Source organism: Rattus norvegicus, chromosome 10 (assembly GCF_021556685.1).
Source record: "Rattus norvegicus strain SHRSP/BbbUtx chromosome 10, alternate assembly SHRSP_T2T, whole genome shotgun sequence".
Lineage (NCBI taxonomy): Eukaryota > Metazoa > Chordata > Mammalia > Rodentia > Muridae > Rattus > Rattus norvegicus.
The window spans coordinates 26,073,864-26,099,560 of NC_141543.1; the positions used below are offsets into that span (position 1 = coordinate 26,073,864).

Here is a 25,697-nt window from a genome sequence, read left to right on the forward strand (position 1 = left end):
TGCAGTAAATGTCAGCTCGGACACCAGCTCCACTGGTGTTTCTGTGGCCTCTTAACTACCAGATGTTTCCACACGATCTTGCATACTTTGCCTGTCCCTTTCCTGGGGACCCTGCTTTACTCTCACCTTTTCGCAAACCCCTGGGAAGTAGGAGCTAGGAAGCTGCAAAGTCTGGACAAACGCACGGCAAAAACCTGAGGACTCCTCCCACTCCATGTTGCCAGGCCAATGGTTCAAAGCAAGTCACGAAATGCCTGGGGTCCGTGCCCTCAAGCATCTCAGAGGTGCGCACAGGATCCTCAGGTGCCCGTGGCATCCCACTCGTGCCTTACACAAACATGGACTGAGCTCACATTTTGCACCTAGCCGAGTGCCAATGAAGTGTGAGTGTGAGAGTGAATAAGGCTAACACCATCAACAAGGAGAGCCACACGCCCCTCCCTATTGCCACCGACATGATTCGTGGGCTCACAGAGGTCTGGCTAGCTCCCCCCCACCCCCGCAAGGGCAGGCAAGACATCAGACTGTCAGACCCGTTGCCGTTACAGAATGACCTTGAAAGGAATGAAAATTTGAAAATAAATAAATCTGAGCCCCAACTTCTAGCTCCTGGGTACTGGCCCTTTACTGGCATTGGTGAGAACTTCCTCGATAAGCGGAAGTCAGGTCTGACCTTCGGATGCGTTTGCATTTTCACTGTGTTTAAGAATTGGGTTCGTTGCCGATATATTTTAAATATCTGGCTTCTCTTAAAATGAAACAAAGAAGGCTCAGGCAGCAGTAAGCCAAATTCCCAAAGCATCAGAGCGGTGGCCTCCAGATACCCTAGTGCATAATCCTTACTGACGTCAAGGTCAGACACCAGTTACCATCTAATATCAAATAATATCTGCCTCCTTTACTCATTGTCGGCAAATCCAGGAAGACCTCTAAGTGTGTGAACTTTTTCTCAAACCTTAGTCTCACCCTCCAGTAGCCCCCACAAAAGTCCAACCTTAATCTCCAGTCTGTAGATGGAAAGCATCGTAGAGCCAAGGAATCTCCCGCAGTTGTAGGCTGGATTCTGTGTAGGTGTCTTGACCCACAAAAGCATAGGAGCCCACAGATCTGAAGCCTGGCTTCTTGGAAGACAGCACAAGACGAATGGCAAAAGACCATGTGGAAACAACATAGATGAGGGCCGTGGGGAGTGCTGGCAAGATGGCCGAATGGTCATCAGTTTCACCTGCTATTTTACAACCCACCATATAAGCAGTTCCTCCCAAGCCTGAGCATCACACACATTTCCAGAATACGCATTCCTCAGAGACACAACTGTGATGGGTGTGCAAACACACACACAAACACCACATTCCAATTCATCCAACTACCTCACTCCCCACAACTTTGGACCTTGTACCTGGAAACTGAAATGATGATGACCCCCTCTTTGGCCCCATATAGGCTCGGAGGATTATCGCAACAGATTCAGCAGCGAGTGCTTCATGGACCTAGTGTGCCCCGAGAAGTGCCGTTGTGAGGGCACCATTGTGGACTGCTCCAACCAGAAGCTCTCCCGCATCCCGAGCCACCTCCCTGAATATACCACTGACCTGTAAGTCCTACCCCTCCCTACCTCTCATTATACACCACTAGTTGCTTTGAGTTAAGCCACGTAGGGTCTTCTGTGTACTTGGCTGAGAAGCAAGACACCAGAAATATATATGCACGTTGCTTACAAGTGTAGATCATTCATTGGTTTTATACATGCTTTCTGGACACTCACTATAAAACCAGGAATTGCTCTAAGCTTAGATTTCTACAGTGGACTAAGTAGATGCACCTGCTGGCCCTTGGGAGCCTACAGAATCTCCAGAAAAAAATAGATATTAAATAAAAATTATTACTAGGCAAAAAATACAACTAAGATGATTAAATGTATCTGAACCTCCTAATAGCCCCTAGAAAGGGACATTGATTTATTCAAAACCTGGCAAAGGTGTAACATCCATCACCCGCATTGATCACTAGGGTTGATTCTACTGATGTGGCCAGCAAGGTGGGTGTCCCTGCCCTGCTTCACTGCTCCATGTGTGTACCTTAGAAGTGGCTACGGTGGATGAATTTCCCCAATAGAACCTCCAAACAAGCTCTCAGGGCATAAAATGGGATAAACTAAAACTTGAAGAGGATAAGGAATTGCCTGTGGTGCTAAACCAACCTGATACTTACCTCACCTCTCTGTCCCCTCCAGACCTACCCCACCAGACCATTTCCCCACCATGTCAGGGGATGGGGGATGGGGACATGGTGTCTCCCTCTACGCTTCAGAAGGTCTAGAAAGAGACACAACACAATATTCCTCCAGACTCCTGGCACAGAGTGAGCCCTGCATAGACTGTGCCAGACTTCTGGCTGTTATTGCCTTCTTTGGCTGCCCTGGTCATTGGAGGGGACCTCGGCAAGGCTCCAGGCACACAGGGACAGTGAGAACAGAAACCTTGAGCTGACAGAAGAGTCAGGCAAGAGCTGAGCACCTTGGGCTCGGGAGTGAGGAGTGTTTGGGCTACCATTGGTACCCCCATAAAATGGAGGCAGATACATGGTCTTTGTGAGTTTAAATAGGAATGTGTGTCTGTGCACAGGATGCAGGAGGCCACTGCCCCATGAAGGAGGCATGGGAGGAAAGGGGCTTTGTCCCTTTTTGCCCCTTCCCATCCGCCTCTCCCGGCTGAGCCCCTCGCCTCATACTGAAGTTCTTCAAGGTTCTCTTGAACTTTGCTGACTGAGAAGCTCAGGCAGAGCTCAACCAAGGCCATGAGGGGAAGACCCACAGTCCAGTAGAACAGGAGATGCCTTGCCTTACCTCAGCTAAGTGTCTTCTGCCTTCCCATGTAGGCGACTGAACGACAATGACATCGCTGTGCTGGAGGCCACTGGGATCTTCAAGAAGTTGCCCAACCTGAGGAAAATGTGAGTCAAGCAGGTGACACAGTGGTCACCTCAACTTTCAGGGCCTTCACCTTTCACTCCTGCCCCTGAGCTGCCTCCTATTCCCTGCTGTGCCCTGGACTGGAAGTCAGGGACACAGCACAGACTGAAGCGAAGCTTGGCTGTCATTGAGTTGTCAGACACAAGGAGATCCTATATCCCATGGCTCCTTGACTCCTGTCCTTGTCCCTATTACTTGCCCTACCCCAAGTCACATTGAGCATGCATCTCAGGAGATTGTAGGAGGGACTTGGAGCAACTGAGTTGGGATGTCTGGGACCCCGTGATATTTGGATGAGGTCTGCATGGGAGGGGGACATCAGAATGGAATCCCCAGCTGCTCCAGTAGATTTGATCTCAGAGCGCCCAGGTCTGAGTGGATCTGGGCTTAGGCAACGGACCCACACGCTGCTGTTACTGGCTTCTGTAGTGCATGGCTGCTTGTCCCAACCCTCTCTATCCCTTCTTGGAGTATGGGCCAAGTCAAAAAGACAGCAAGAGGATATTGTCCCCTGTGATAGCCCTTGTCTTTGGCCAGGGTTTGCATTTCTGTCTCAGATACATCAACTTTAGTCTTCCCTCACCCATCTGGTGCCAGCTTCGTGTTCTGCACTGGGCAAGTGAGGGAGCGATGACTAGGAGATACTCAGTGACCTCTCTAAGGCCACATATTGAATAAATGTCAAAACCATCTCTCTCAGACTTGGGTCCACCTCAGTCACAAGAGTGGCTGGGCTTGTTTCCACCTCGCCTTCCTGAGTGCCTCTGCAGAGGTGCCAGCACAGAGGGCCAGCTGATTCCCAGGGCACATTTTTTTTATTAACTTGAGTATTTCTTATATACATTTCGAGTGTTATTCCCTTTCCCGGTTTCCGGGCAAACATCCCCCTCCCCCCTCCCCTTCCTTATGGGTGTTCCCCTCCCCACCCTCCCCCCATTGCCGCCCTCCCCCCAACAGTCTAGTTCACTGGGGGTTCAGTCTTAGCAGGACCCAGGGCTTCCCCAGGGCACATTTTAACCAGCTTTCCTACCCCACCCCAAATCCCACATCTCCCAGCCTCACAGCAGTGTGTTTCTTCAACAAGGCAAATATGGCTGATCCTTACTTACCAATTCTGTTTGCTAACTCATCCCTGTACCAGAACTCACACAACTCTGAAATCACAATTCCCCACACCGTTTGAATCATTTGCATACATATGGGAGTAGAAAACCTGCTCAGCCCAACACGTGTCCCTTGACTGAGGCTGAACACAGCGGTGCTCTCTGCCTTGTGGGTTCAGCGCTCACACTGTAAAGCCGGTATCCACTCTGTGGCTTATCCAGAGGCTTTGCGCTTTGCGGTTTTGTGCTTTATGGCGCCAACTTTGGCCCCAGCATAGTACTGGCACACTGTCTAGGTATTCAAAGCCTGAGCCAGCGGCGCTGTGCCTCACGGAGGGCACACATGCAGTAGGGAAGCTTCTCCTGTCTGTTCAGGCGTGAGCCCAGCACTGCCGGCCATGAATGCGATGTTGATGAATTAATACTATAGTAAATACAGTGTCTCTGAACGGACGCCCTCACAGAACAAGCTCATTGTCAATCAGTTGATAGAAATGCCATGACCACGGACTCACAGGAGCCTCATCTAGTTTCTCCAGGAGCGGTGATTCAGTGTGTGTTCTTTCAGTGTTCCTGGTGATGTAGAATATAGCAACCATGGATCACAAGGACTGCCTGTAGCTCCTTACCTCCTGGTCATCATGCTTCTACCCATCAGTGCCCTGCAGACAAGGGAACAGATGCCTGCTAGACCCTAGACAGCTACTCTCTCAGTGGCAAGGTCCATGCGTCCCTGACAACCATAGCCACTGACTTAGCCACAGGCCCCTGTGAGTAAATCTGGGCTTGGAGCAGGAGATGAGTTCTCTGAGGGAACCGCTGAGACCAGGGGACATGTAAGGCTGATTGAGGATTATGGCTGTTGCTGTGGCCCAGGTGCCCTTTGGTTTCAACCGGTGGGACCGATGTGGAGGTAAATCTGGACACGAGGAAGGTATTGAAGTCAGTCCAGCTACACAGGGACCTGTTTGCCAGGACCCCAGGAGTCTTTGTTTCCACAAAGAATACACGCTCCCCACATACACACACACCTTTTAAGGGGAAGTCACACAGATCCCATTCCCACTTGTGCCAGGGATGTGAGCACAGAGAAATATTTCTATAGACCAAGGGAAACAAGAACACAGGTGTGTGACAAGAGAGCCAGTCCCTGTCCCCAGCCACATGCCACAGATCTGAGCATCGCCAAATGCAGGCCCAGATCTCAACCGCAGGAAAAGATGCTTCTCAGTTAGCCCTTACGTTTGCCAGACAGGAGTGAAGGCCGGGGATGCCAGATACCCCCTATGGCTCCAGAGTGGCTGAACAATCAGGTGTAGGGGGTTCAGGCGGGACTTGCAGGCTGGCCTGCATTCACCTCAGCTCACCAGGACTTATCAATACCAGCCAATCAGCTAAGGCCCCACAGGGCAAATTCAGCCCCAGGCCACCAGCTGTAATTGCTGTCACGTGTAGTGTTGTTGTGTCCTGAGCCAGTCACTACCCTACTCCTGCACAGGATATCTGATAATATAGTGTTTGAAGCCAGTGGTATGGTTGCCCTAAGGCTACCTGGTCCTGAATCTACTATTTCTGATTTGGGCTGTGGTGATTGGACCCTGTTGTGTTTTCTGCACCTCTGCCCTTCCACTCTGGCAGCCCCACCCAGCTTTCCAAAGAGCATCACGGCTATGAATGGCATGACACTCGCCTATGTGCTTGAGGCCCCAAGCACCATCCCTAGCACGGAGAGATGGGGATTGGGGAGAGTGGGGAGGGCAAAAAGAGAAAACATAGACTCAGTGTTCAAAGAGCTCTGACTCTCCTTGCAGTGGACTTCAGGCCAATTAGGATGCTTTGGGGAGTCAGCCATGGCCTGAAAAACAGCCAGCTCTAGCTGAAGTCCTCGGTGCATGGTTGGATTTGTGGCTGGTTGCTATGTTCTTAATAAGAATTGGTCAACCTCTTTCAACACTCAGAAGCTCTTATAGAAACCATAAAAATCTCACTTTCTGGTACCTCTGGGACTATCGAGTGCCCTGGCAGAAATGGCTCTACCGTCTCAGGCTGGCCCAGTAGAGTCGAGCAGAATAGCAGCTGCTCCTTTAGATGGACACGAGGTTCTGGTCACCTTTGTTCCCAAGGGGCCTACTTCTCATCACCATCAAGTCTCCTGCTTAGAGACCATAAGTTTGTAGTCGTCCCTTAGGGAGGGACAGGCTCATGGTCAGTGGGCAAGGCCTCCTCCTCCTCCTAGCACTGTGCCAGAGCATACCAGCCATGGCCAGTTGTCCTTAGTTTCCAGAAGCATTTACTTGGCTCTCTGGTATAGTCCTCCTGGGACCAGGCTCTGTCCCCACTGCAGGAGAGGCTGGCCAACCCTGTAACCCCAGGGAGTAGTGCCTAGGAGTGCCTGGCCTCCTCTACCTGGACTTACGTTCTTTGTAGGGAGTTTTATGGGTCTAGAAAACCTAGCTTCATAACCCAGCTCTTTGAGCTGTCTAAACCAGGGGACATTGGTCAATCTTGGGAAGACAGTAGGAGCTGGCTGCCCAGCGTTGCTTGAGGCTCTGATGGGGCTAAAACGGTCTGACTCTCGTGTGGCCTCTCCTAGATAAGAAGTAGGTAACAGGTAGGAAGCATCCACCTGTAAGGGGCTTCTGCTGAGGGTGCCACAAGTCCCCCAGATGTGTTCGTCCCCGTTGAAGAGGCTACTTTACGTTTCTCTCTGGCTCTCTTTTGAGGACCACTGCACTCCTTTCGAGAGCGCCTGGTGAAGAAATGTAAGAGTTGACTCTTCCAGGCATTCAAAAAAAAAAATGATTGCACTGAGACCCCTTGAGTCCTGGGCTGTGTATTTCTCCACCTGCTGTGAGGAGTGACCTCATGTCTGTGAGGCTCAGAAGCTGAGAATCCAGTGTCAGGGAGCTGGGGGCTGAGCTCCCTCTATCTACCTGATCCTCCTGCTTCTACCCCCTTCCTTCTAGAAACTTGAGCAATAATAGGATCAAGGAGGTGCGGGAGGGTGCGTTTGATGGAGCGGCAGGCGTGCAGGAACTGATGCTGACGGGGAACCAGCTGGAGACCATGCACGGACGCATGTTCCGGGGCCTCAGCGGCCTGAAGACACTGTGAGTACCCAGGCGTGGCTCAGGAGGCAGGGGGATGAGAGCTGGACCATGCAAGCTGAGGACAGGGATCACAGTCAGGCACCGTCCTGACCTATTGATGCCTTCCTCTCTATAGCATCAGACTTTTCCACCTTTAATGCAAAGAAACTGATATGCTAAGCCCCCCTGCGTGCTCACACCTAATCGCACCCCACTCGGAGCCCTTCTAGTGCATGCACATGCATATCCATTTCAAAAACATACTAAGAGGTACACACGGACACTAAGTTAACCATAACTAGTATACCCAGAGACACGTACTGTGCCCATGAACACATCTGAAGGCAAGCACACACACATGTAGTGACCCATACGTGGGACCTCTTCCTCCTGGAAGTACACGTGCACACGCAACCACGCCATCGGCACAAGGGCACATGAATAGCTGTGATTTGGGTTTATGGTCTGTCTTGGTTACTCTTCTATTGCTGTGAGGAGACACCATGACCGAGGCAACTTACAAAAGAAAGTATTTAACTGGGGCTTGCTTTACAGTTTCAGAGACTGAGTCCCTGACTGTCATGGCTGGGTGTGTGGTGGCAGGCAGGTAGGCGTGGTGCTGGAACAGTAGCTTGAGAGCTTACATCTGATCCACAAGTGTGAGGCGGAAAGGGAGAGGCAGAGAGAGCCAACTGGAATGGTATCTCCAGTGACACACCTCCTCCCACAAGGCCACACCTCCTAATCCTTCCCAAACAGTTCCACAGCTAGGGACCAAGCAGTCAACTCTATGAGCTTATTGGGGTCATTCTCATTACAACCATCACACAGTGTGTGAAATACATTTGCATTTGTCCCAGTGAGGCCCTGGTCATCACCAGTCAAATCTGAGCAATGACCAGCCAAGCCAGGAAGTGACCAGCCAAGTTAGGAGGTACACGCGCACACACAATCTTTTGAGAGGCAAGAGCACCACCCATGACCCTCTCCCACGCTCTTCCAGGATGTTAAGGAGCAACCTGATCAGCTGCGTAAACAATGACACCTTCGCTGGCCTAAGCTCTGTGAGACTGCTGTCCCTCTATGACAATCGGATCACCACCATCAGCCCTGGAGCCTTCACCACGCTCGTCTCCCTGTCCACCATGTGAGTTCTCCCCTGCACACAGCCACTCCCTCTGGGCCCCTCTTGCAGAATTCTCTGACCTCCCAGCTTCCCGCTGACAGTGGCCAAGGTCACCTGCCCATCTGTCTATTTAATAGGCATTTGTCAGGCTCTCTCTAGTACCAGATACCATCTAAGCACTGAGGCTTACAGACCTGCCTCCCCCTCCCTGGGGCCGGCTGCATAGTGAATTGTCCCCACCATGAGAAAGGCCAGCCAGCACAAGCTTTGTGAGGAAGCAGTAGCGAAGACTAGTTTGTTGAAGAAAATGGGAAATGTATTTCCTATAGTGGCTACGGCCACACGAAAGCCCCATGGTTGGTTGGAACGAGTAAATACGCAAAGCCCAGTAAGGCCACTGTACTGCGTATGCAGGCATATGGGGTAAAACAGGACTGGAAAGGAGGCCAGGGTCAAACCGCATGGCCACGGGGGGGCTGCTTTAGTTTCAGAGCACACCAAGAATGCAGAAACTTTGCCGTAGACTCATGCTGTGGACGGCAGCATGTTTTAAAAGGTGACCCTGACTGCATCGGTGCTTGTCAGAGGCTGAGCTTGAGCCCAGCCTTCTGGACCCATAAAGGGAAAGGGAAAGGGGATCCCCAGCATTAGGAAGTGGTGTCAGAGGACAATGGTTATGATTGTAGGGCTGTGTTTCCCAGGTCCAGACGCTAACATCCTCCCATTGGCCGTAGCAGCTCTGGCTTGTTTCTGCATCTGTGCATCAGTTCTCCCCCAGCACCTCCACAACTACTGCAGGCATCGGCCCTGCAGACAGTGTGTGTGAACTGCACAGCCAGGCCTAAGGACAGAGAGCCCCCAGCCTTTGGTCACTTTACAGTTGCTGGGCCTCAGGTGTCCTCAGCAAGTGCTTACCTGTCCCATTTGCTTTAACCCCAAAATGACAAAACAAGGTAGCAGTTGCAGCTACTTCCCCACCCATTGTCTCCTTCCCACTTGGAATAGAAATAGAGTTCTGGAGTGACTTGGGGACAGACTCTAGTTTCTCCCAGCAGTGTGCCCCTCTGCCCTGCCACCCAGCCCCGCTAACCTCACACTCCCCACCCTCGAACCTCCTGCCCGAGACCTTCATGCTGACATCTCCTAGATTCTTCAGCCTGAGAAGCCCCCTCTCACCCCCTCTCCTCTCCTTCCTTTGCCCATGTGGCCTGTCCCTCCCCTACTCTACCCCTGCCTCAGTGGCATGATGGATGCGTCCCAAGCCTGGGGCTAACACTCAGAGCAACTGCTGCCACCATCATGCCGTTCCCCATCCCATCTGTTCGTCACGCAGCTCTATGGACAGGACAAAGTACCTGTGGTGCACAGGGTGGCTTCTGGATATGCAGAGGCCAGCAGAGATGCCAGCCCAGGTCAGTGGGCAGCTGCTCCCAGGAGTAGAACTAGCCTTGGTACTGAAAACACCGAAAGAAAGTGAAAGACAAGAGTCAGACAAAGGAAAGGTCTCAGACAGCCCCACAAACTGCAGGCATTTCCGGCGGGGAAAGAGGGTGTGGACACTGCTGTGGAGTGTAGGAAAGTCTCCTCAGGGGACTGACCAGCTTTGCCCAAGTGAGGCTGGGTGGACAGAGGAGGCCAAGGCTGGAGGTCCTAATACACCCGTCAGCGTATTAGGATGTATTAGCCACCTCTGTGGCTGCATCCCCTCCCCCTCCCAGGAAGGGATGCCAAGACTCATCACCTCCTAGAGAGCAAGCCTGGGCTACAGGAGTAGACCCTAGGCTTTGGGCTAGGATCAGGGTGGACGATGACCACTCAGAGGCTCTCCCTCCCCCCCCCCAGAAACCTCTTGTCTAACCCTTTCAACTGCAACTGTCACATGGCCTGGCTCGGCCGGTGGCTGAGGAAACGCCGCATCGTAAGCGGGAACCCCAGATGTCAGAAGCCCTTTTTCCTCAAGGAGATTCCTATCCAAGATGTGGCCATCCAGGACTTCACCTGTGAAGGTAAGTGGGAGTGGATAGGGAAGGCAAGGCAGGCTGCTGAGACCTCTGACTCCACTCCGCCCTCCTGGAACACAGGCTCTGAGGAACTCTGCTCCAAAGGCCTCTGAGGGTCTCCTACTAGCCCCCGTGGCTTGTTCCTCAGACTAAGAAGCAGTGTCTCTTTCTGAAGCTGCTTTACTTTCCTCGGTTCTATATCCGTTCTGACTTCATTAAAACAAGATGTTCGTTCATTCAGGACTCCGTCCTCTGTATGAATGCCCCGGTTCACTTGCCTGCCATGTCCACCGTGATTTTGGGGCCACTTAGATGGGCTCCTCTGTACACAGTTTACACACCTGGGCGTGCAAGTCTTCCTGTCTGTGTTACAGTGAAAGTCAGAGGATGTACTTAGGGGAAACAAACCTAGAAAATTCCTTTTGACTAAGGGGTATGAACCCACAAATCTGAGGCTTTGGGTCTCAGGACCCCAGAAGGCACATTTGATTGCCTGAACTCAAGCTTATATAGTTCTTTACTTGGTGATTTTTTTGGATTGCCTTAGAACAGATGAATTTGTTTGCAGATTAACTGAAGGACATTGTAATGAGGCCGGTGACATGCTCAACACCTATAGGAATGATATATAGTGACCGGTGGAGAGGAAAGGGTAGAAAGGGTAGGGGAAAGGCCAGGTTCTGCCTCTGTCTGGCGGCTCCTTTCAGAGCCATGTTCCTCATATGATAGACAGGACCCCCCTACCTCCCATATATGACCGTGGGTCTGGGTTAGCAGCTTGACTGGTCTTCATTTCATCTGGAGTGCATTAAGCAGCAGTGTTCCCTCTCAAACTCCCAGGAATGCATCCTTTGTCTCTGGCAATGGAAGAAACCAGTAGCCACCTTTAGTCCTGGCTTGGGCTCACTGCTAGTGCTAGGTAGAGCTGGCCTTTGCTAGAAACAGTCTGGCCCAGTCTAGCTTTGCCTGGCTGCTCTCCCGGTAGGGCTCACCTTCCGGGATGCTCACCCTATCTGGGTCCTCCACAGGCAATGAAGAGAACAGCTGTCAGCTGAGTCCACGCTGCCCCGAGCAGTGTACCTGTGTGGAGACAGTGGTGCGATGCAGCAACAGGGGTCTCCACACCCTCCCCAAGGGCATGCCAAAGGACGTGACTGAACTGTAAGTACCACCCCAGCCCCTGCAGCCTCACCAACAGGAGCTTTCCCGCTGTACCCTAGCACCTCAAGTAAGGGTGTGGGGACATGCCTGGCTTCCTTAGAACCCAATAGAGCTTGTCTCAGACAGTGGCTGAGAGCTTTGATTGGTGTTAGGAGGCCGGGGTGTTATTAAAGGAGAAGAAGGAGGAACTCCAAACCATCTCCACCCGGTAAGAGAGTCAGGCCTGACTCTACTCTCCCTACAGACACCCCAAAGTACAAGAGGACTGCCATATTTCTTGCACTGTCCAAAAGCGGGTGCTGGACCCTGCCCTTCTAGAGCCTACGAGGCCTCTGTGTGACCCTTGCAATAGCACGGGGTATTGTGAGAGCATCTTTTGATGCATTTTGGAGAACGTGATTTTATAATCTGATTCCATTCCTATTTCAAGCAACCCCGTCAAGCAGGTGATTTGTCAGCACTAAGTCGCACCGGTGTCTAGAACATCGTCCTTGCCCAGGTGCCCCACAGTCGCTCCCCAGAAGCTCCAAGTTAAATGAAATAGATGCCACCTTTGGAGGGCTCACAGTTCTGGATGTAGCACCCTGCCTGGCTCAGGAATAGATAGGCCTAGCTCTCTGTCAGCCGTGGGTGCTCGCCGCCTGGTACAGAAGAACCTCCTAGGCTCGCACTGCCAGCCCGTGCTCTGTCACGCTGCCCTCTCCCGTGCCATCGCTCTCTAGCTCACCATGTGGGGATGAGGTGCCTCCTATGTCAGGCTCGCTGCCAACATGGAGAGATGACCCTTAGTGAAACAAGGCCGCCCAACACTCATGAGGCTGGGGGTGTCTCTGGGGAAAGAAGACGTTTGTTCTGCCATCTCTCAGGCTCATACGGCTTCATGAAAGGTGTGGGATGAGGATGTGAAAGAGAGGCTTACTCGGGTGTGATCGGTACCAGGTTCTGCCTCCCCTCTCTGGGGCGTCCAGAAACCACCAGTACCATATTGGAGAAGACAGGGCAAAGTCCAGAACGGACAGGGTTCTCAGTCTGCCTCTCCCTCCGGGGCATCAGACACCACTAGACCAGAGGTGGGAAGCTAAGTCACCATCAGGATCCTGGTCTCTTTGGGAGCCAGGTTGGGGGCACAGGTAAGAGGAAAAAGGCCTTCTCTGAGAGTCTCAGCGTTACAGTGTTACAGCTCTTTTAAGCTAAGGCCTTTTCCTCTTCACTGATCATTAATGAAGCAGCTCTAAGACGATCTTAGTTTGTTTTACTGGGGGTGGCTTGGAATACATACACTCAACTGGGGATGAGCCAAAGGTTATATCATTTTGGGGGAGGGCATGAGACTGTCCAGGGAGGGAGAAGGTCATTGGCTGAAGCCTAAGGCTACTGAGATGCCTCATTTGCATGCAGAAGAATTCCAGGTACTGGGTTATGTGACTGATTGACTGTGACCACCTTGTTGGGGACCTCCCTCTTGGTTACTCCCTTCAGAGGAGGCACAGAAACAAGGAGAGAGTTAATCCTACTCCTGCCTATCTCGGGATGAGATTCTAATCTCAGTCTTTGAGATTTCCAGGATTTGGATATGCTCAACCTCACCTGGTCCATGCTAATGCCTCTGGCAGCATGGTCCACATGTCCTACAGTACTAAAGGGCCAAGCAGGAGCAGGTCCCTAATGGGGCTGAAGGAGGGGAATAGGCAGAAGCAGCTACACAGGCGGAGACCCTGTTACGGAAACTGAAGAGCCAGATGAGGAACTGACAGTAGGTCAGGGTGTCCCAGCGGCAAGACTCACCCTGCCACTCACACCCACACTGTCACACTTGTATGTCAGAGCTCCCTCATAGACCCTAGGCCCACTCCCTCTGCTGGGACCCCCGGGTATGAATCCTCAGACATAAGTAACAGAATGTGACATGACCCAGATTCCCCCCAGGGAATCTCCATCACGTCCCAGGCCAGTATCTCCTAGCTGGGCTGTGAGCATGCCAGCCTCTTAGACTGCAAGCAGGTCTTAGGTGACACTGTCACTTCTGGCATTCCTGATTCTCAGAGAGGTTGTCATGGGGACTGACAGCCCCAGGGAAGGAAAGGATGTCTGACAGTCACTAAAAGTTCCTGTCAGCATGAGTATGGACTGAAATGGAGCCCCTGGAAGTCTGTGTGAGCGTGTGGTCATCAGTTTCCAGGCATAGAAGCTGCAGGAACTGGCTATGGGTGCCATAAGCAACATGTCAGAATGTAGGAATGCCGTGAAGACAGCTCATGAGTGCTTTTCTCTAAGGTTCAGGACACAGAGACTGAAATAGCGAAAATAATTGGGGCCCTGTGCCTTTAGAGAACCTCTGATTCTCTTCAGTGGAAGAGATGATGTCTTTCCCAGCCAAGCCTGGCTTCTGGTGCACTCCAAGGAGCTCAATCTGGCACTGAACCGTCTAGACCACAGTGGAGGACAGGGGAGGAGGGGGAAGGAGTGTTTAAGGACGTGAGAGCCAGGAGGCCTGGCATACTGTGCTCTGGGGCCACCTTGGAAGTTTTTTATGCTTTTTCAGGACTCTAAGAACATGTGCTTGTCAGAGATACTATTCATGTTTGACAGGACACACTGGAAACTAACACAGCCCATTTTGAAATACCTATTTCTTACTTTACCTAAAAATAATTCTCTATCCACCACATACTTATGTAAGAAGTGGGGTTTTATTTGGGTTTTTTTTTTTGTCTTGTTTTGTTTTTGCAAATCTTTAATGTCTGGTGCCATGGCAACTCTAGTTTCTGTCCTGCACCCCATGTATTGTGGTAGTTTTCAGGGTGAAGTTAAAGGAGAAAGGCCAGCTTCATATCGACATGTGGTTGGAACAGGAGGGAGCATTTCAGGGTCCCTTCCAATACTGGCAGACCATTGGTCACACACAGGCAGTGGGATCTTCTAAAAGGTAGCTGTCATGGGAACCTGCATTCTTATTTGTGGACTTGCCTCTCCTCTCCTAATCCACACTGGTGTGTCTTAGACTTTGAGTAGTACTGTCCCCCGGCTGGGATCTATAACGTCACCCAGTGGGTACTTAGAACAGCTCGGTGAATTATGCCAGTCTTCCAGGCAATGATGCCATCCATTCTCCAGTAGATAAAACCCTACGTCACTGACCTGACCACCTATCCGTTTCCCATCAGGAAAGTCTTCAATGAGAGGGAACTATCGAGCCCAGTTCAAGTTCTCAAAAATATTAATACTCATGTGAAAGCTCCAATTCTATTGCTGGCAGCAAACACCATCTGGGCTTCGCCCTGTGTCCACTGCTTTTCTTCATTGTCAGAAATTGTCTGGTAAATCCCCCTGTCTGAGGAAACTTCTGCCAGTCATTCCTTTAAGTAGCAACAGTGTTTCTTCGGGGAATTCCAAAGCAGCTAGTTCAAGGAGCGAGGCAGTAGGGTTTCACTGAGCATGTCACAGGCTGCAGAAATGCGGTGTGTGCACTTTGTTACACAGTTGCTAAAGAATGAGTGCTCAAGGGTCCAGCATTGATACTGTTGATAGCTTTCACTGCCTTGTGGAGGGCAAGTCTTAAGTGCCACCTGCTTTGTTATTTTATGTGCAAATGCACACATAAAGGCTAGCCCAGTTACTTAGGCCCAGAGCTCTGCCTTAAATGCCCCACACCATTGTCCTCTGTTGGTTTCATGCCACCAGGGCAAACGTGAGCTGAGTACAAAAGGGAGAATGTTGGCCATTTGCTTTGAGATTCTATTTTATTGTTAATAATAATAATTGTGTGTGTGTGTGTGTGCACGCATGTGCGTGTGTGGTTTGAGGTGCATGTGCATGCAGGTACCCACAAAGATCATGACAAGATGAGGATGTCAGATGCCCTGGAGCTGACAGGCAGCTCAGAGCCACTCAGTGTGAGTGCTGGGAACCAACCTTGGGTCCTCTACAAGAGTAGCATGCTCTCTTAACCACTGAGCCATCTCTCCTGCACTGAAAACAAACAGAAACACTCTGAATAGAAAGAACACTGCCTTAGTTAGGGTTTCTACTGCCTCAGTGAAACACCATGACCAGAAGAAAGTTGAGGGGGGAAAGGGTTTATTTGGCTTACAGTTCCACATCACTGTTTATCATTGAAAGAAGTTGGGGCAAGACCTCAAATAGGGCAGGAACCTGGTGACAGAAGCTGACACAGAGGCAACGAATGGGTGCTGTTTAACGACTTGCAACTTGTGGCTTGTTCAGCCTGCTTTCTTATAGAGCCCAGGACCACAGCCCAGGGATGGCACCGCCCACAACAGGCTGCAGCCTCTCCTGCCCTTCACACCTCCACCCCATGCCAGTCACTAAGAAAATGCCTTACAGACTTGCCTACAACCTAATCTTTTTTTTTTTTTATTAACTTGAGTATTTCTTATATACATTTCGAGTGTTATTCCCTTTCCCAGTTTCCGGGCAAACATGCCCCTTCCCCCCTCCCCTTCCTTATGGGTGTTCCCCTCCCCATCCTCCCCCCATTGCCGCCCTCCCCCCAACAGTCTAGTTCACTGGGGGTTCAGTCTTAGCAGGACCAAGGGCTTCCCCTTCCACTGGTGCTCTTACTAGGATATTCATTGCTACCTATGAGGTCAGAGTCCAGGGTCAGTCCATGTATAGTCTTTAGGTAGTGGCTTAGTCCCTGGAAGCTCTGGTTGCTTGGCATTGTTGTTCATATGGGGTCTCGAGCCCCTTCAAGCTCTTCCAGTTCTTTCTCTGATTCCTTCAACGGGGGTCCTATTCTCAATTCAGTGGTTTGCTGCTGGCATTTGCCTCTGTATTTGCTGTGTTCTGGCTGTGTCTCTCAGGAGTGACCTACAACCTAATTTTATAGAGGCATTCTCTTACTTGAGGTTCCCTCCTGTCTGTTGATTTCGGTTGTTTCAAGTTGACATCAAACTATCCAGTATACCTTGATACAGAGCGAGTCAGAGGGTACCCCAAGCTGACTGCAGGGTTCACCCCAGCTTTGGAGAGGGGCTACCGCTGAGCACTGTAGCACTGAAGAGTCCTAATGTGGACCCAGCCCAGAGAGACCTCTGCAGGTAATATTAGGTGAGGACAATTGCCAGTGCTCTCAGGAGCCTGAGACTGAAGAGAATTCATCCTTGGCTCTACTCAATACTGGGTCAGCACTGCCTAGCAAGAGGTGAGGACCGAGAAGAGAGCAGGATTCTCCTTTGCTTGTTCACGCATTCACTCAGGAGACGCTGCCATCGGACTTGGAGTAGAACAATCAGGGTCTCGGTCTTATTCCTGCCCTTGGACACTTAGAACAGAGAGAACTCAGTGTGAAAACCAACCGATGGCCAAGTCACCTTTCCCAGGAACATTAAAGAAGACCCTCCTGGGTCTTCAAGCACCTGGATCCCTAGGGAGCAGGTAGCCTGAGCTAGAAGGTGCATGTGCAGGGAGCTTGAGAGGGTCATGTGTAGGCGGAGGCCAGAGGAAGGTAGACTCTCCATACATAGGGACACACAGGAGCCAAACAGGCACTGTAATCAGCAGCATGGTTTGATGCCACTCTCTTCACAGGAAAGCATGCTGGAAGCAAAAGAGGAAGTGAAATCTCTTTTGACAGATATATATATATATATATATACATATATATATATATATATCTCAACCCCAAGTATTATACATATATATACATACATACATACACACACACACACACAACACACACACACATATGTATAACTGTGTGGGTATAATACACACATATATATGAATATATATGTATTTGAATATATTTTCAAAAATTGTTCAGCTCTAGTGTGCTAAGACACTACTCTAAAATCCATCCATCAGGACCCTCATAATTCTTCATTTATCATAAGCTCCACTTTATAGCATTGTAAATACAAGCTCAGAGAGGTGAAGTGCCTTGCCTGAGGTTACACAGCTATTAAATAACCAGAGTAACAGCTGAGCTGCCCCCACTTCACCCAGGCCTCTGGTGGAAAGCCTGGCCTGGAGTAGGTCTCCTGGAAGGTAGCTGTCCTCTCCACCCTGCCATTCAGCAGGTCCTGTAATTCTTTGTGAGAGCCCATCTGCTCTGCCAAGCTTGAAATGGGGGCAGAAAGCTAGGAGTGTTCTGTGCAAAGAGATCGGTGTGGATTTTCATGCAAGGCAGGTGAGTTCTCAGGAGTGAGGGCTGAAAGAGTGCATTTAAATTCAGGTCAAGGCCAAGGTTGACCTGCTGGAAAAGCTGCAGCAGTTCTGAGGCCAGGGAGCAGAGGGCAAGCTGCTGAATGGTCCCTCCGGACCCCACTGCAGCTCTAGGCAGCTTTAGAGCTGAGCGTGTTCACCAAGGGCTTCCCACAGAGATGGCATCCTTCGCCAGTGCATCTGCATTTCTGAGGCAGAGCCTTTTGATTCTGTGTCTTCCTAGTCATGGTGCCAGGGCACAGGGACACCCTGTACCGAAAGCAGTCCCCGCTCGCTCAGTCGTGCCAGGCACAGCTCCCTTGAGAGAGTTCCGGGATTCTTACAGCCCAGGTGATCTTTCCTGAGTCTAGCTGTTGCCAGGAAGTGTGTGGGAAGGCTGCAGTGAGGGTCCTGACACGACTCCACAGACAGACTCACACAGATGCCACCAGGGACTGAAACACGACGCAATGCCCAGAGTCCTGGAGACTCGTGATGTCATCTGTGGGTGAGGGAGCTGAAGTGTGGGAGGCAGACTGGAGCTAAGGACTTGAGGACTCAGGTCAGGGAAGGAAACTAGACAAGGAGGCAGAGGCAGGACCAGTGCAGGCCAAGACCTGGCCCCCCTCTTTTGTTCATTCGGGGAAAGACAGGGCCAGTGTAGTTGCAACCTGCGGTCATCAGAAGGTCAGATATGAGACCTAGAGAGGGATGCGAGGCCCTTGTAGTTTCCTGTCTGGACTTGGCTAGGTTGCGGTACCAATTATCACAGTGAAATAAATAACTTGGTGTAGATGTTTCTGTGAATGTATTTTATAGGTACCGTTAGCAGTCAGGAGAGATTGCAAGCGATGGAGAGTATGGCAGCAGACAGGGGACAAAAAGCAGGTGGTTCACTTTGCAGAGTGAGACAGGAAGCCTTTCTAATGAGCAAGCACTGGGCCACCCAGTTCCTTCACCCCTGCTAAATGCAAAGACTGACTCAGAGGCAACATCCAGAGCCCATCACGGAGACTGTCTGAGAAACTCAGTGATCCCTCTCCTTTCTCTGGGTTAAACAGCTCGGTTTACCCTTGGTTACCATGGTTAGCCTGGGTGACTCCAGCTTCTGTGAAATGTGGCAGAGCCCTCTGTGGTTTCACGTGTGCTGCTGAGGGTTTTCCAGATTCACCTGTGTACTCAGAGGTCGTGCGAATAGATGGTAATGGGGAGGCTGAAGTGTGGGGTGAGGCACTTGGCTCAGGAGAGCAGATTGAACATGAAGCAGAGTCCTCCAGCCACTCTGCATTCCCGAGCACCTTCCCTCCAAACCAGCTTTGGGTCTCTTCAGGAGCATGCCCCTTCTTTCCTGGCTACCTCATTCACCAGCATAGACAGTGTCTAGCACATAGGAGCTGCTAAATAAATACTTATGCACACATGGATGGGTGAATGAGTGAATGCCCGATTCCTTGGCCTGAGGCCACAACCTAAGTGTGTACACAGCTGAATTTCAGCCCCTGAATAAATCTTCCTGAGGGCAGAAATGGGATTTGGTGGTAGTGATGGGGTGTGTGTGTGTGTGTGTGTGTGTGTGTGTGTGTGTGTGTGTGTGTGTGTGTGTAGCCTAGGACAGCTCAGCATTTAACAGGTTCGCAAGAAAGGACCACATGAGGACACTACCCTGTATGCCATGGCAGCTTGAGGCTCTCTGAGTCCTGCCCATATCTCTGCCATGAGCCCCCTTGGGGCTGGGCACAGAGAATTGCCAGGTCTCAGGGAAGATAATATACATTCCAACTTGTCTGCCATTGCCAGGGTTGCCCATGCTCTCTCTTAACCCTTTCCTGCCTAATTTGGTCACTTTGTGGTAGGTCTTGGATACCCCAGCTGCGTGTTCACAGCTCATATCCCAAATCAGGTCTCTTAGCGGATTAGACATGAAGATTTTTCTAGTCCTACCCCAGACTTTCCGGATCAGAATCAGCTTCAAGTGACCCCAGGCCATTTACTTGTCTGTTAAAGCTTGAGAAACACTGAGCTAGCAGAACAGAGACCTCACAGAAGTAAAGGCTGGCCCCAGGCAGACAGGTGCCAATGACAGGATACTCACTGTAAATGCTGTGCGGAAGGAAACTAACCCCAAGCAATGATCTTGACAGTTAGCACAACAAATCTTCACTGTGTCCTGAGCAGTGGGAAGCCTAGGGGAAAGGACTTGGGGTTGGAGTTAGTGAACTCGCCTGTGGCCCCTGCTGAGGGCAGGCACGGTGCTGTCTTTTTAACTCAAGACTATGTGGTTACACTGAGGCTGCTTTCCTCTGTGAAACTTGAGTCTGCAGAATTTGCCTCATCCTAGCTGAGCAGGTCTCTGCAGGAGCCTGTGGTCTGGGCATGACACTGTTTATCCAAGAACTCCTCTCTGTTAGGGACCCACATTCTGCGGCTTGGCCCCTACTGTCATGTGTCTCCTGTGACACAGACATGCCCCCTCTTTCCTTATTTTCAAATAAGATATCAGAGATCCTCGGTGTTGAATTGCAGTTTGTTTGTTTTTTTAAGATTTATTATATTTATATGAGTACACTGACACCCTAGAAGAGGGCATCAGATCCCATTACAGATGATTGTGAGCCACCATGTGGTTCCTGGGAATTGAACTCAGGACCTCTGGAAGTGCAATCAGTGTTCTTAACCTCTGAGCCATCTCTCCAGCCCTGCAGTTCTTTTTTTTTTTTTCAAATGTTTCGTCCTATATTAATTATGCACAGCAATCGCTTTCATTTCATTTTGACCTTTTCATGCATAGTACAGTCTGATCATATTCACACACACCCCCTTAGCCTCCCTTGTCCCCCTTCCACACCACTGGCTTCTTTCCTCTTTCTGACTAACTCCACACTACTTTTCATCCCCCGTATTTATGGCCCCGTGAGTTTCGTTAGGATTGCTCACAGTCTTGTTTACAGCTGACCTGACCAGTGGAGATGTAGCATGCACTGGCATGGCCGAGGAAGACCATTGCCCTCAGTAGCCTGCATAGCACCTTATGGGACAGTGACGGTTAGCCAACAGGGAGGGTGGGAGTTTCCAGGGCAGCTCCTGCTCCATTTCTCTGTGTCCTGCAAACAGGATGTGTAGCTTCTTCAGAAATAGGGACTTCCCATTCAATTCTGGTAGGCAGTGAACAGCGGTGATATTTGTGCCTAGTGTCCAACGGCCCTTAGGGACCTCCTTGCAAAACAGCTCTTACAGCAGTGTCTTATATAGGGCACTGGGATTTTTCATTCCATAACCTGTGGCTTCTGGGAGCAGCTATATCTACCCACACATGGTACCTCCATTTAAGCTCTCATATTTAATATAATGTTTGACTGGCTTACAGGTATCAGATTTCCTTATGGCCTTTCCATGCATCGTTAGTGTAGACTGAAAACCCTATGTTTTCCTTCCCCTATCCCCCTGCCTCCCATCCCCATTTAAACCTTTCCTGTACACACACACACACACACACACACACACACACACACACACACACACTGTGCCGCACGTGTTCTATTCCTTTCCCTTACCTTAGAGAGTCTTTTCCTTCCTCTCTCCCATTTTCCCCTCTCTAGGTTCCTAAGCTCCACACACATTCTTTCCCACATCAATGCACATATATAAAAATTAGAAGCTGGGGTCTCCATGCAAGAGAGGACACCCACTACTCGTCTTTCCGGACCTAGGCTTCCGCAACCCCATTTAATGTTTCCAGTTGCGTCCATTTCCCTGCATGTTTCGTAATTTCATTTTACGGCTGAATAACGTTCCGTGCGTGCATGTGCCACATTCCCGTTATCTGTTCTTTGGTCGATGGATGTCCAGGCTGAGTCCACTTCTTCACTGTTGTAAAGGGAGCAGCGATGAATGTGGAGGGGCAAATGTCTCCGTGGTAGGATGGGGGTAATCTTCCGGGCACACACGGAGAAGAGCAATAGCTGTGTTGGATGGAAGTTGTGGTTTTAATTTTTAGAGAAAGCCCCAGTCAGTTGTCCATAGTGGCTACACCACTTATGTTCCCACTGACGGTGAGCTCGCCTTTCCACGTACCCTGGATAGCATTTGTTTTCATTTCTTTCCTCCTTAATAGCCATTCTGACTGGGGTGAGATGGAATTTCAAAGTTTAATTTACGTATCCCTGATGGCTGGGGATGTTGAACGCATTTTAAAATATTTATCGGCCGTTCAGATTTCTTCTTTTGAGAATTCTCCGTTAAGTTCCTTGGCCTAATTTTTCACTGAGTTTTTATTTATTTATTTTTGTTTAGGGGTTTTTTTTAATTGTTGTTTTTAGTTCTTTGAATGTTTCAGATACTAATCAGCTGTCAGGTGTATCCAAGGCAAAGAGTTTTCTCCCGTTCTACAGGCTGTCTCCTGTATGAACTGGGTTTGGTGGGGTGGGGGTTGTTTGCATACGGAAGGTTTTTAATTTCACGAGGTTGTGTTTGTCAATGGTTAACCTTACTTTCTGAGTGACTGGAGTCAGGGGAAGAAGATCCTTAACTGTGCCTAGGGCTTTAGCCCCTAACAGCTTCAGTTTCCAGTCTTACACTAATGCCTTCATCCACAGAGTCGATCTTTGTGCTGTCTTAGAAAAGGAGCCAGCTGAATTCCTCTGCTTTGATAGCCACTTTTTCTAACACCGTCATTAGGAAGGCTGTCTTTTCTTCAGGGTGTGGTTGGTTCGTTGGTTGGTTGATTGGTTAGTTGGTTGATTGATTGGTTGGTTGGTTTGTTGGTTCATTGGTTGGTTGGTTGGTTCATTGGTTGGTTGGTTGATTGGTTGGTTGGTTGATTGATTGGTTGGTTGGTTGGTTGGTTGGTTCATCGGTTGGTTGGTTGGTTCATCGGTTGGTTGGTTGATTTGTTGGTTCATTGGTTGGTTGGTTGGTTGGTTGATTGGTTGGTTCATTGGTTGGCTTGGTTGGTTGGTTGGTTGGCTTGGTTGGTTGATTGGTTGGTTTGTTGGTTGATTGATTGGTTGGTTCATTGGTTGGTTGATTCGTTGGTTGGTTGGTTGGTTGGCTTGGTTGGTTGGCTTGGTTGGTTGGCTTGGTTGGTTGGCTTGGTTGGTTGGTTGGTTAGATGGTTTGCAACTTTATAGTCAAAGTCTATGACTGTCTCTGCATGGCTTGTATCAGCTCTCAGTTCTCTGCTATTGGTCTGAGTCTGTTTCCCTGCCAATACCTTGCTGTTTCTATCACTATCGCTCGGTAGTATAACTTGAAATCAGGTTTGGTGATGATAACTACTACACTAGTCTTTTTGCCCAGGGTTGCTATGGCTCACTGGGGTCCTTTATGCTTCTGTACGAGTTTTAATTGAGTTTTTTTCCCCTGTAAAGAATGATGTTGGTATTTTATTGGACATTGAATCTATAGATCATCTTTGGTAGGTCAGTCATTTTAACAAGAGAAAGGCTTCTGACCCATGAGCACGGGAGAGCCTCTCTACCTTCTAGTGTCTTCGTACCTTTCCTCCTCCTGTGATTCAACGGTTTCGTTGTGCATGGCTCTCGCTTCTCCTGTTAGATTTGTTCTATATTTTTGAGATTATTTCCTGGTTTCTTTCAGGTATTATTCGTTTACATCACTCATATGTAGGGAGGTTGCTGACTTGGGGGTATATAATTTTGTATCCTGGTAACTTTACTTTTCTGGTAGAGTCTTTAGGGTCTCTAATGTGTTAAATCATGGAATTTGCAAATACATAAATCTGACTTCTTCCTTTTCTCTTTGTGTCCTTTTGATTTCCTTCTCTTCTGTTGCTCTGGGTAAATTTCAAGCATCGTATTTAACAAGAGACGGTGGGCACCTCTGTCTTGTTCCTGATTTTGGTGCCTTTTCTCCAGTTGGCATCATATGGCTTTCCTTCATAGTAGACACCCTTTGTTCTGTCTCCTCCATCCCGAGCCTCCTGCAGGCTTTATAGTAAAAAGACATTGGGTTTTGACAAAAGCTTTTATGGCATCCATTGATATGATTTCTGTCCCTGAGCACATTGTTTGAGATATTAGACTTATTGATTCCCATATGGTGAATGGCCTCTGCTTCTCTATAATGAAGCTAACTTCCTCACTGTAAGTAATCACCTTGGTATGTCCTTGAATTCAGGTCACAACTATTTTATTGAGTTTTTAAGGAGCCTGGTCTAGGATTTTCTGTTTTGTTGTGTCTTTCTTTGGCTTGGGTGTCAGCACACTGCTACTTTTGTGTGTGGTGTGCATTTTGCACACAACCATAGGAATGGATTCTCTCTTTCTACCTAATGTGCGTCCCGGGCATCCAACCCAGGTATCAGGCTCAGAAGAAAACACTTTACCCACTGAGCCATCTCATCAGCCCAGGTTTGGCTTAGTCTTGTTTTTCTAGGTCCTGCGGGACACCACTCATTCATTCATTCATTCATTCATTCATTTGAGGTCATTCTAACTTTTAATGTAGGTACTTATAACTGTGAACCTTCCTCTTAGGACTACTTCCATTGTACCCTAAGGGATATGTATGATCAGTGTGTATTTATTCAATTCTTTTCTTTTTTTTTTTTTTTTTTTTTTGGAGCTGGGGACCGAACCCAGGGTCTTGTGCTTGCTAGGCAAGCGCTCTACCACTGAGCTAAATCCCCAACCCCGTATTTATTCAATTCTAAGATTTCTTTTTCCTTCTTGGCATCTTCATTATCCTACAGTGTGTTGTTTAATATCCATGAGTTTGTGGGTTTTCTATAGTTTCTGTTTTGATTGATGTCTAACTTTATCCCGCTGTGGTCAGGCAGAATACAAGAAGTTATTTCCATCATCCTATATTTCCTGAGACTTGCTTTATGTCCTAATACATAATTAATTTTAGAGAAAATTCTATGGGCTACTGAGAAGAATGGGTATCCTGCAATGTTTTGGTGGAACGTTTTCATAGATGTCTGTTAAATCCACTTGCTCTGTAATGTCATTTAATTCTGTTGTTTCTTTGTGTATTCCTTTTCGATCTGGATGAGCTATTTATTGGTGGGAGTGGGGCACTGAAGTCACTCACCGTTGCTGTGTTGGGACTCATCAATGACTTTATATCTAGAAGAAAGATTACCTACATTAAAACAACAACAACAACAACAACAAAGTCAAACCAATGATCTAACTCCTGATGTACAAATCCTAATACAGAAGCCTAAGTAACACGGAAACACAAGACATAACATCGCCTCCACAAACTACCAGTCCCAGAGAAGTGGCCCCAGTGAGGGTGACTGAGACAAAGTACCAGACAAAGAGTTCAAAATTGTAATCTTAAATACATTCAGAGAAATGAAAGAGAACGTGAATACACTCCAGGATCAACCCAGGAGAACACAAGCTACAGTCCTAACTATTAGTATTGAGATGATAGAGAACGAGTAGAGGCAGGACTAGAAGGGACAAAGGAGGCGGAGGGGTGGGGGTAGATAAAAGTCAATTTATAAAAGGAGAAAAGTAAAGATATCTTGTCTGATATTGTAGAACGGTCCCATCTTTGAAGGAGCTGAGCACAGAGGCCCTGCAGATCAGGCCAGATTATGTTTGGGAGGAGAGGGAAAAGGGTAGGGGCGAGTAGATCACAGGATGAAGCCAAGGCAATCTGCTCACATGGCACTGGAGATTAAATAAATCTAGGCTTGATGTAGAAGGAAAGACAGCTGCCTAGAAATAGAGGTTCCGAGAACTGACTGAGCCAACGATTGTCGAATTCCGTCTAGACTCTCCCAGTCCCTAGAACCCTGTCTCACCTCCTGGACGTCCTTTGCTATGAATGCTCCCGTTCTCCCTGCTCAGTCTTCCTATGAGTGATCAGATGACAGGCACCATCCTGGTCAGTGCTTCACGATGCAGTCTCAGGAGCTGGTCCCACCTCTATAATTCCCCTCAGGGCACCAGTTATGAATGCTGGCTCTGGCCCTGTGCAGCTCTCATCACTGTCCTGTGTGCTGCTTGGAGTGGTGGTGAACGTTCTCGTGAACACTTTGGTTCCCACCAGACTTTCTGCTACCTGAATGCTCTGCAGATCTGACACAGAGCTTCTTTTCCTGCA

General features: G+C 49.3%; 1 protein-coding gene across 1 annotated transcript in view; it reads left to right on the top strand.

Moving 5' to 3' along the window:
• The window catches only part of Slit3 (slit guidance ligand 3), a 585,823-nt gene that overhangs the window by 501,483 nt on the left and 58,643 nt on the right, over positions 1-25,697 (top strand). The window contains 6 exon segments of the mRNA NM_031321.1: positions 1,444-1,594; positions 2,878-2,952; positions 7,041-7,184; positions 8,167-8,310; positions 10,132-10,295; positions 11,318-11,450. Coding sequence (NP_112611.1) covers positions 1,444-1,594; positions 2,878-2,952; positions 7,041-7,184; positions 8,167-8,310; positions 10,132-10,295; positions 11,318-11,450 — 811 coding nt within the window.